The sequence below is a fragment of the Nannobrachium achirus genome (assembly GCF_963921795.1).
Source record: "Nannobrachium achirus genome assembly, chromosome: 1".
Taxonomy (NCBI): domain Eukaryota; kingdom Metazoa; phylum Chordata; class Actinopteri; order Myctophiformes; family Myctophidae; genus Nannobrachium; species Nannobrachium achirus.
Window position 1 is genome coordinate 26,320,470 of NC_137810.1, and position 12,141 is coordinate 26,332,610.

The window sequence follows — 12,141 nt, forward strand, 5'->3', positions numbered from 1 at the left end:
CTGCAAGGCAGAGACGTCACGTGACCTCCACAAGCGGCATGAAGTCACTTGACACTGTGAGGTCACTTCCTGCCACTTGTTGATGTTCCTGTCTCCCGTGGACATCAACAGGACCCTAGTGTCTGCAGCCAGGTGCTGCTCGCGGTTAAGGACATACTGTGCAAGATATCCACCCGACAGCAACGATACTGTATGTGATGATGTGTTGTGCATCGGTGTGTCTCTGACCTCGTCCCCTCTCTCTGGCAGGTGAAGCCCCTCATATGGATCGAGAGTGTGATTGAGAAGTTCTCCCACAGCCGTGTGGAGATCAAGGTTAAGGTAATGACAACTACATTTGTGACACATTAGATCAATGTAAGGTACAGTAATGACAACTACATTTGTGACACATTAGATCAATGTAAGGTACAGTAATGACAACTACATTTGTGACACATTAGATCAATGTAAGGTACAGTAATGACAACTACATTTGTGACACATTAGATCAATGTAAGGTACAGTAATGACAACTACATTTGTGACACATTAGATCAATGTAAGGTACAGTAATGACAACTACATTCTCGATCACGCACGCACGCACACACACACGTGCTGCCCCTATTCTCTACCATATCCTCAGATCTAATTACTTTGCTGAAACCTTGCTTCAGCCACTCACAACTTTGAGCGCACATGCACGAACGCACATCATTTCAAACTCCCTGTCACTGTAGATGGCTAATCCATGCAGTGAAGGGGCTGGAGTGACTGACAGAAATGCATAGAGATAACAGCCCCACAGATTGATGTCATCCACTTACTGCAGCTCTGCCAAAAGGCTAAAATACAGTAAAATACATTTGGCATAAATATTGTTTATATGTTTATTTGTTACTTTTGTGTAATGGAAAATGTAGATATTTTATGTGGTGCGGTGTGGTGTGGTCAGTGGTGTAGTGTGGTGCTAAAGCTGCAGTCGAAAAGGGGCTAAAGTAGGGTCCAGCATGGACCCCTCCTTGAGGGGTTGCAAATGGACCATTGGACCCTTATACCAGTGGTTCTCAAAGTGGATTCCAGGCACTCTGTGGGTTCCTTTAGGCCAGGGATGTCAAACATACGGCCCGCGGGCCGGATCCGGCCCGCGAGATGATTCAATCCGGCCCCAGGCTTGTAGAGCATACATTTCTGAGGATTTAGAAAAAAAAAGTAAGTCTCTAGCCCATTCCTGTCAAGAGTTATGATTGTTTTAAGAATTAACCTAACTAATGTCTCCTCACTGCAGGCTAGGTTTCTCCCACCTGGCAGTGATTGAGTTGATTGATTGGAATGTTAAGTGACCTGGGCTGTGTCCGAAATCCACCCTATTCACTAATGTAGTGTACTAAAATGGGGCTCCGCCATTTTGAACTAGTGTCCGAATGTATAGTGAGCATTTTTGTACCCTAATATAGTGTACTGAAGTATCCCACAATGCATTTGGATTTGTAGTGAGCATTCGATGGTCACTACTTCAGCCGGCTTGAGCTCAGCTATCCCACAGTGCACTGCGCGGCAGCCGCTCTCTCGCCGTCTCTCGCGCTTTGAGTGATGATTTAAATTAGCAAGAATAAACTATTTTATCACAAACATGGGTGTATGTCTGCATGTGAGACGAATAGGCACAAACATTATTCATTCATTCACCAATGAATGAATACAATTTTAAAAATATATATTTTTTATAGTATTATTTTATTGAATTGTGATATATAAAAACAATTATATAGGCCTATTTTTCATAATAACACCGCAACATGTTGGTATGTTATTTACAATCCACAAGCATTGGGGAGTTGATGTACAAGCTCACAATGCGTCGCTTCGCCCCCCGTTGAGAGCTTGTAGATCGGCTATTATTTATATTGCTCCAAAAGCCTCAAAGTAGAGCGTTTTAACTGTGCGACAGCGATGACGCAACCAGATGGAGACGGAGTAGTGTCCGAAATGCGCTGATTCGTTCACTACTGTAGTACACTACATCTGGATCCCTCATTTAGGGTTAGGGAGTAGGGAACGTGTTCTGCATTTTGGACACAGCCCAGCTCTCTCTCTCTCTTTGAAGATGACAGCATTGCTAGGAATGGGGTGGGGGGTCTGGCTATGAATAATACCTGAACATACCTACAATATTCGAACTGTACTCAAAGATTACACATATTAGACATGGAAATTAATGTTGTTAAGAAAATAACTTATTTAAAAAATATAATAATAATAAAATGTAAAAGTTTTATTATTCAGATATTTTCTGAATATGCCATAATTGTTCATTACTTTTATTCTTTTTATTATAAAATACAATAAAAATAATTATTGTCCTGCATCAATAATATTTGTTTTAGCCATTTACAAATTATAGCAGAGACTATCAGGAATTGAACTGTTCTATTATCAAATGGTTTATTCTTATTGGCACTTCTTAAAGGAGTAGTTCACCCCCAAAATGCCATGGAGCCAATGGAGACTCATTCCTAAAACAGAAATTTGATTACAATAAATGCATGCCTATTGATTCCGGATGGGGGTCCCCATCCGGAATCAATGGGGGGAAGTGTACTATTATCACACTTTTGTCAAATAAAATAAAAATATATTATTGAAATCAAGTCTCCATGGCGTGAGTAATCAAAGAAAAAAAAATCCTTTTGGGGATGACTACTCCTTTAACAGTTTGGCTGCTCTTGGTAGCCAAACACGTTCACAGACGAGATAAGGTTTCCATGGTAACCCGCATCTCAGACGCTTGCTACGGGTGCTGGTGAAAGAAAAAACTGCATACGTCATGACGCAACGCAGCCAGAAGCAACCGAGAGCGGCCATTATCCATTGACTCCTATTCTATACTGAAACATAAAAACGGCTTTATCTCGAAATAAGGTGCAAATAACGCAGAGGAGGCCGAGATCAGCTTGTCTTCACGGCGACACTATGCCGTGATGGTCGGCCCCGGTTAGGATTTTAGTTTTCGCGACCGTTTGTAAACAAACAGATCTCCTTCCTGGATCGTCAGTGTACACCCACGTGCACACGCACAGAGCTTCCGGGGCTCTTCAAAATAAAGCGCAAGTGAATGGTGGCGTCCTGAGTGTTAAACAAATAGCATCTCTCGTACCTAACTGCAACTGTAATACCAATAATGAAAGTAGCTATTTTACTTAATAATGAACACAATTTGTAAAATGATATACTGCTATACTGCTAGCTACAGCAGTGGCTGAGACGACAGGAAGAAAAACAGAGCGAACATGTGCGCGAGTGTGCATACCATCCGATCCGCGACTGGTTCGGCCCTCATCAAGTCGCCTTTCATCCAATGCGGCCCTCACCCCAAAATGAGTTCGACACCCCTGCTTTAGGCTGATCTAAATTGACCCATACAAGCCTGTAACTCTGACAGTGTACAAATGGCCAGTACATTTGTACACTGCCAGAGTTAAGGGGAGACTTTGACATTTTAAAGTTTGAGAAACACTGCCTTATAATAGAGGTCTGTAACGCTCAAAGTTATGGGGGTCCTTGAAATTTTAAAAGTTTGAGAACCACTCTTTGAACAGGACTGTATCTTCCCTTGGGCCAGGCTCGGAGTCAGTTCAAGAGCCGCTCCACTGCCAACAACGTGTCCATTCTGGTGCCAGTGCCCAGCGACGCAGACTCTCCCAAGTTCAAAACCAGCACGGGTAGTGCCAAGTGGGTGCCCGAGAAGAGCGTGGTGCAATGGAACATCAAGTCTTTCCCTGTAAGCATAACACACTGTTCTATTTCAGCATTTATAAGCTAACATTATCGAATAATTTATAGACCCCAAACTGAGGTTCAATATGAACGGTACAATTATTGTGAAATGAATTATGAACAAAATCTGGTCTGGTGTCATAGGTAATAAACGCCAAAAAGAAAAGTTGCTTGGAATGAAAATATCAACGACTACTCAAATACATTCTATGGATTTATTAGACATAGTTGTCCTAATACAACAAGTAAGCAGTTATGTCCCTTCATTATTAAAAGGCTGATGTCTGTTCTTGACTTCATGCTCTGCGTTGTGTAATGTTGGAAGGTGGTGGGTTTTAAATCCCAGCTTAAAAGTTATCTCTTGTCACCGCACTCCTCAACAGCCCCCATCTGCCATCTTTCCTGTTGGTGATAAGATGTAAACAAAGGCATAATTTTTATGTTCCTCTTATCTACTCTAGCAAGTCCTGCTATCGCCACCGTAATTTGTCATACCTTCTCCCTGTCAAAGAAGGTCGATATGTATTACCATTTCAAGTGACACATCATTACACAGTTTGAGTATGAAGCAGAGCCTGTTCAGACTGTGACCACGGTCAAATCGACTATTCTTTTTGGAAACTGTGTTTCGTGACAGTTATTTTATCCCAAAAGCTTTAGCTCCAGGCAGGGCAAGGTGTGGCTAGCTCAGTCTGATGATGGTACTGTAGGTGGGAGCAGACATGCCAGCAGTGGCTTGTGATAAGGACATTATTAAGTTACTTCTCTCACACATTATTCCCCTGGTCTTCTGTCTCCTTCAATTCTTCACAGCTTAGCTCTGTTAGAAAGCCACACATGCCCCTAAAGAACAGTAGTGTACCAACACAAAACAGCCTAAATATGTACTGTAATTAATTAATGATGTCTCTTATTTGAATCTCTCTTAATGGTGCAATATTATTCCATGTTTCTTTTATGGAAATTTATGCAATAGCTTTCCCATACAGATTTTGTTGGAATTAGTGTTTTTTTTTATGCCTTCAGTGCAATATGTTGTTCACTTTCAATATCGTTCATTACAAGGCTATCTGGCAACTGAATTAGTGCAAAATAAGACTGCACATGGAAGTTAAACGAGAAAGCACTGTGAAACAATAAATGTTCAAGGTGAACTGTTTTAGCTGAGCTTGTATGTGAAATGATTAATCAGATGAATGTTGGCTGAGGCTACATGTGATAAAATATGTTTGATTGGATATCACGTCACATCTAAAACATGTCTGTGTATCATTGATTACATCTCAATTTACCTTGTTTCGTCATAAATAAAAATGTGGTGTGTATGTGTATGGTGTGCTTGTGAATGTGAACGTGGGTGTGTCTGTAGGGAGGTAAAGAGTACATGATGCGTGCTCACTTTGGGCTGCCCAGTGTGGAAAGTGATGAGCTTGAGGGAAAGAGACCAATTACTGTCAACTTTGAGATCCCTTACTTCACTGTGTCTGGGATTCAGGTAGGACCCAAAACTATACCTCACACAAAGGTTTTACTTTATCCTTTACGTCCCTTTTTAAAACCAAATTACTATGATGATGCATATGCATTTATTTCATTTAACTATTTTAGTTTTGGCTGTGCTTCTTCTTAGGTGCGCTATCTAAAGATCATTGAGAAGAGTGGTTACCAGGCATTACCATGGGTACGATATATCACACAGAGTGGAGGTAAGGCCCTGATTCACACACACTACTGATTTAAGTCTTGATATGAAATTACATTATGTACAAAACTTTCTGGGCATTTTAAACCTTTGTTTGAGATAGTGGAAAGTGAGAGAGAGAGAAGGGGAATCACCCAAAAGGTCCAGCCGGCGGGATATCGAACCGGGGACTCACTGATCAGGGCATTTTGCTCACATACATGTACTGTGTAATATGCACCCTAAGATATGGTATGCACCCTAACCGTGAGGCACCCCAATATATACATAACTTGATGTATTGATTGATTGATTGATAGTTTAATGTTGGCCTGAAAGCCTGTAGCGGAAATTCGTTTTTTTCTTTTTCTTCTTTTTTTTACCTGCCAGCAGGGAAAAGTATCTAATTCTGTCAGTACCACCATTCATTGCACGCCCTAGGATTGAACCTCACTGTATCACATCCATCATATCCATTACCTGGCTCTGTCACTAGGAGACATGGCCTCATGGGGTAAGAATGACACCACAATATCTGCTACGGATGGAAATTCCACTAGCCCGCCACAGACTGGCTTTGTACAAAATGTAATTTTACTAGACAGAATTTAGACAACAGCTAATGAAGAGATCCACCAGGTTAGTGCCCAGAATGTTTAAATTCAGGCACTGCTTTAAGATTAAAGCCACGCCATCATAACGTTCATCATATACATTTACCTTTGTCTGACTGTGAGCAGGCTTTCAGGGTTATCGCATAGTGTATGCCAAGGACAGAAATACTAGCCATTAGCTTACAGAGGCAATATTCATGAAGATCCTTTGAATTGTCAGAAATGCTGAGCATGGCTAAATGTGCACTGAAGTACATACAAAAAAAGCTCTACACGCATTAAGAAAATGTTGAAAAGATTATCACAGAATCTTCCTAAATAGCCTGAGTTCAGTAGGTGCAGATGGAAATGCACCCAATACCTCTGCTGGACCGAGTCCCAAACTTCCTTAGGTTTCATAGCAGCAGCTGTATGGCCTGCGGATGAACCACAGTAGGCTATATCACATCGTCTCTGTCGGATGGAAACCTCATATGTCCAAAACTGTTACTTTTCAGGATTCATAATTCAAAAACGGCAAACGTATATGATCTACTACAAGCTTGAGTTTGCAGATCAGTTACTTTTGATGCTTTTGTGTGACGCTGTAGTAGGACGAAGTAGGGCATTAATTTATGAAAAAGGAAAAACAGTTAAAATATGGTGATAAGGGGTTTCTGCCCGACAGCAACGATATACATTAAATAGCTCTGTCAGGATGGGAGACGTTGAGTTATGCCGCTGGGGGCCTGGAAGATCCTGGAGTGAGTGGCACTCATCGGCTGCCAAGGTGACTGACTGTAGGGCAGTGCTGCTGGTACAAGTAGCAATACCGCAATGTGGAAATACTTAAGTAAAAGTATCAATACTGCAATATAGAAATACTCTGTTGCAAGTGAAAGTACAGAATTAGGATTAAGGTTATGTTTAAGCAACGTAGCGACCGTTTGGTGAGAACAAACTACAGCAGTAGTTAGGCAAAAAAAACTGTTACGTCGTCGGAGGTGCGCCATCTCTGGAAGCAAATCTCCGTTCCAAACGTTGGGGAGGCTGCTAGAGCAGTTCGAGTTTTGTACCGATGGGGACAGAATCGTTAATTATCGGCCCCCACCCCAGGCAATGCCAGCGACGAAAACTATTTTCCACCACGGCTATCCTCCTGACATGAGAACCATGACATGGGGCGAAGCAGTTCCGCATGCGTCATAGAAGGGGCTCTCTCCTTGCGCCCCCCTGTGCACAGACCCGGGAGGAAACGAAAGGTCGCCTCACCTACGTCCCATGTCTCACTGCTGATCCGACCGATGTGCACATATATGGAGATCCCTGATGTCATCAGTATGTGCCCGTATATGTGTATGCCTATATATGGAGATATCTCTATGGGTCAGTCCTTGTCCCTTTTATGCCCATATATGGAGATACCTCACTCCCTCAAGTCCTCCCGCTGCGCGCACAGAGTTTGAAGTCTGTCGGTCCCATTATGCACATGACCATATGTGGGCATAGCAGTTGTATATGTGGCTCTGGACAACCCAGCTCTCTGTATCTGTCAAACCTTGTCCCTTTTATTCCCATATATGGAGATCGCTGATGTCATCAGTATATGCCCATATATAGCTAAGTTTGGCTATTTTTGAATATCCTAAGAATAAAATAGTACTTTAATCATTAATGAATACGTCTAGTCGGCGACCTGGCCAACTTTGGAACGATGTAAATAGGGAATTAATGCCCCGCCCTTTAATGCAAACCCCATTATACCTGTTGTCATAGGACCCGTTTTGACCATCTGTTTGCCTGTGTCCATTTATGCCCATATATGGAGATATCTGTAACCCAACCCCGGCGATTGCGCCGATGTCAACAATCAGTTCCGCATAAGGAGATTCCGAACGTTTTGCGGCGGTTCGGAAAAAACGTGGGTCGGGCCGAGGCCCGGCACTGCACTCCGTGCCGCGGCGGGGAACGCGCGTGCCGAATCTGAAGCCGGTGGGACGAACGGTTCTCGAGATACGCGGATTACATACACGCACACAGACAGACAGACAGACAGACAGAGATGTGTCGCATTTATAGATAGATGTTGATATTAATAATCAAAAGTTACTAGTCCCTAAATGTTGACAATAATTGTAGTGGAGTAAAAATGTACAGTATTTGCCTCTGAGAAGTAGTGGAGTAGAAGTATAAAGGATTTAGAAATGCACATACTCAAGTAATGTACCACAAAACTCTACTTAAGAACAGTACTTGAGTAAATGTACTTGGCTACTTTCCACCACTAACACAAACACCTGCATACTTGAGACTATTCCACCGCTGACATGTAGGGACGTGTGTGTGTGTGTGTGTGTGTGTGTGTGTGTGTGTGTGTGTGTGTGTGTGTGTGTGTGTGTGTGTGTGTGTGTGTGTGTGTGTGTGTGTGTGTGTGTGTGTGTGTGTGTGTGTGTGTGTGTGTGTGTGTGTGTGTGTGTGTGTGTGTGTGTGTGTGTGTGTGTGTGTGTGTAATGGGGGGAGGGAAAGGGAGGCAGGAAAAGGACGCAAGGAGGAGGGAGGGGGACTATCACCTTTCTCTACTCTCAGCATGATGAGGTGGGAGGGAGTGGATGATAGGAGAACGAAGGCAACCAGGGAGAGGAGAGAGCATAAGAGGGCAAAAAAGGGGCGACTATCGCTTTTCTTTTATCACTAGCATCAGCAACACCGGGAGTCGATGATGATCCGATTTCTACTACTCACACAAAGGCACTCCTATTCTGAATAGTAATGCAGCATGATGCATTACATTACACTGGCCGTGTTGACTTATTAATTAAGTTGTGATGAACAGTCATTCACTGTCACACTGACTCCTTTCACTAGCACCTGACTCCCGCTAACTCACACACCATTTATAACTGAAAAATAACTACAGTGAAATGAGAGATGCAGCTAATGTCTAGTGTTATGTCTACAAAGATGGCATAAGACCATATTACAGTAGGAATTTGATTCTTGAATGCTCTGAATGGTAATATTTCTACTCAAGGATTGTCTGTGTGTAATGTTTGTTATGAGTTGTAGATGTGGAGTATAAGCATTTATGTGTAACGATAAGGTGTTTCAAGTAGTGTGTTTCCCAGAGATGGTAATACTCTCACTTCCCGGAAGTCTGTGATGTCTCGTCAAATTTAATATGGTAACAACAACTATAACTAGGTACAAAATATCAAGTTATTGTCTCCTGATATAATGTATGGGATGGGCAAATGTGATTAACCACATGGAAATATCAGATCTACAAGCTCACAAAGCGTCATGCTGTGAGCTTGTGTCTGCTTATATCTGATATTTCCGTCTTAAAGGTTTGATGTAGAGGGGGAAAAAAGGAGTGGCCATGTGCAGACCCCTGGGGGACCCAGTCAACGAAGTATAAGACCAAATGTGCAGTGTGTTTACATATTGGTGTTTCATTATGATAATATGAAAAAGTGTTCTGTCTTAATAGTAGTAATGACACCGGTTAGGAGTCCAAACTGCACTCTGCACATCACATTACCACCAATATTAGCCTTGTTAGTGTCCTAACCCAGGACACTAACAAGGCCAATATTAGCCTTGTTAATGTCCTAACCTAGGACACTAACAAGGCTAATATTGGCAGTAATGTGATGTTCAGAGGTGAGGAGTGAGACGATGACTGTGTGTTAATGCTTCCCTGGTACATCTCTTGGCAGATTACCAGCTTCGGACAAACTAAAGGGCACACATGCGGCCAGACGAATGGATACTTTCTTTTTCTCCCTCTCCCTCTCTCTCCCCCATCTCTCTCTGTCTATGTCTCTCTCTGTGGCTCCTGGCAACGAGGGACAGCAGAGGACAAGTGGAGGGGAAGACGTCAAACTTTCTTCACTCTGTGCATGAAACAAAAGCAGACATTTTTTTACAGCCCCTCATGCAAGACCGATGCGTAACTGTTGCTGATCCCAGAACAAACGATTTATGCCATCACCTTCCGAGCTGTGGTTTTAACACGTCCCTCTGGACTGCAGGAACATATTTTATTATGAACTATGACCTGGGCTCTGGATAGCCCGACTGGAACAGGCTCTCGTTTTCTCTATACAAATTTGAAACCTTGCAAACTTAATGAGATGGTACTGTATGTATGGGTACCATTTCAAGGATTTCAGGAACAGCATTTTTAGTCTTGAACTGCACAACAACAATTAAAAGTACTTTTTTGAGTTATGAGCCACTGTTTGGCCTGTTTTTATTGTGGAACAAAGTAAGTCATGTGTGTTTTGTGCCAGTGTGTTGGGTCATTTTCAGTTATGTTTATTTCTCAACAGGACATGATGATGTAGATGACTTTAGCTATTGAAAGCTGAGTAGGCAGTCAACTCCACACACAGTAATTTTATTTCTTCAAAAGAGATGTTTCTGGTTGGATTTCAGACCTATAGGTTACATGTGTTTCAAGAGATGTGGCATTTAGCCATGACAACCACAGTCTCGCTTTTGGCCAGAAGTTTGTCCCTGTATTATCCATGTTTTATCCCAGTTGCTCACCCCTCTCCTGCTGCAGTCGAAAGTGTTCCCACTATTTCCATTACGGTAAAATGTTGTCTTATGTACCATTACCTTTAGTGAGGCCAACATTACCCCCAGTGCATTGAAATCAACACCAGTGACGGCACAGCCAGATCAATGATTAATAAGGTGTAAGATTGTCAGAGCCGCCGGCTGTGTAACATAATATTGTCGACACGCTTGTGAGGTCTGTAACCTTGTCCTCGTGCTCCCAATCAGCTTGCACATGGCAACTAGAAGGAAAAGAGTGAAGGAATGGGAACCGTCTTGTATTTGATGTCATCGTTTTAACCACTTTCGACTTGGTGTCCCTATTTTGGGCATGTCATTATAGGTGAAAACCTCCAAAAGTCTTCAGAGATAAAGCTAAAATAGCAGATCTAAAAGCTCCACAATGCAATGTGTTCTTTTCATAGATCAGCAATGAGGATATAGAGTTTAAGTGGTTTAATAAGTGCCATTTGTACGCCATACAGGGAAGATAATAGTTACACCCTTGTTAATAAACTAAACCATTTAGGACCAAGAGGTAAACCACAAGTTAGAATAACGTGATGGGAGTTTGTTTTTCTGCACTATTCTTATTCTCCCTTGACCCTCCCCAATTCTGTGCGGTAGTGTCTGGTGAAATTTGCTGCCTCTCTTGTTCATGCTTTGTTCAGTTCAACTACACGGCCAACAGCGTAGAATAGAGTTCTGGGTTTCTGCTTGAACACCTCAAATCAATTCACTGTGTCTCTGCTGTACCACACACAACCCCCATTCCATTTGCAACTTGTGTGTAAATGTATTTCAGATACTTGTAGTGGGATTTTGTTTTTACAGGATCTGTGTGTTTTTTCATGTATTTATCAAACACTGTTTGTCAATGGGAAACAAAGGGATATATTTGGAAAATAAATAATTTTGTATCTTGTCTCTGTATGTCGTATAATTATGTTTCTTGTAATCTGGGTTTTGTGCACAAACCTGGGGGGTGCTTTTTTCAACAAGGGTGTTTCCCCCTGATTGCAGCATAAGGCTATTATGTTGTGTTTGTGCTTATTTGGCTCTGACTCCTGTGAAGAGCTGACTGCACACCAGCTGTCCTTGTTACCATTCAAATTATTTTATGGCTGGTAAAATGATTTGAATAATTTGAATTGCCATTGTGCGGAATACGACAGGAAGAAATCACAGATCACTTTCTAAAAATGGCTCTAACTTAGCAAGATCTAGCAGGCAGCTGTGGCGTTCCTGTGCTTTTAAGGCTTGCTTGATATTCGTTGTGCGTGGGTGTCACTGTCGCGCAACAATCTAAAATTTCACAACGCCTGAGTGTGTAGATTGGCTATTTTCGGTACAAAACTAAGCATAAATCGAGCTTAAAGCTCATGTATGTCAGTCTCTTACGGCCGCGGCGGAAGACTGCCTCTGATGAGACAGTTTGTCTCTGCCTCTCAGGACTGTGCAGTTTACTCAGTCTTTCACAAATTGTCTGAGCCTGACACGGGCGTCACAAGGGAGGGTTGGAAAGTGGGACGGAGTTACTAG

The 12,141-nt window shown here is 42.3% G+C and overlaps 1 protein-coding gene across 2 annotated transcripts in view; it reads left to right on the forward strand.

Moving 5' to 3' along the window:
- ap1m3 (adaptor related protein complex 1 subunit mu 3) overlaps positions 1 to 11,524 on the forward strand; it is a 57,697-nt gene extending 46,173 nt beyond the window's left edge. For both annotated transcript variants that reach the window (XM_080723217.1, XM_080723218.1), the window contains exons 8-12: positions 250 to 321; positions 3,605 to 3,763; positions 5,129 to 5,254; positions 5,390 to 5,465; positions 9,753 to 11,524. In XM_080723217.1, the coding sequence (XP_080579343.1) occupies positions 250 to 321; positions 3,605 to 3,763; positions 5,129 to 5,254; positions 5,390 to 5,465; positions 9,753 to 9,775 (456 nt within the window). In that variant the 3' untranslated portion in view covers positions 9,776 to 11,524. The remainder of the gene's footprint in view (positions 1 to 249; positions 322 to 3,604; positions 3,764 to 5,128; positions 5,255 to 5,389; positions 5,466 to 9,752) is intronic.
- Positions 11,525 to 12,141: the final 617 nt, after the last annotated feature.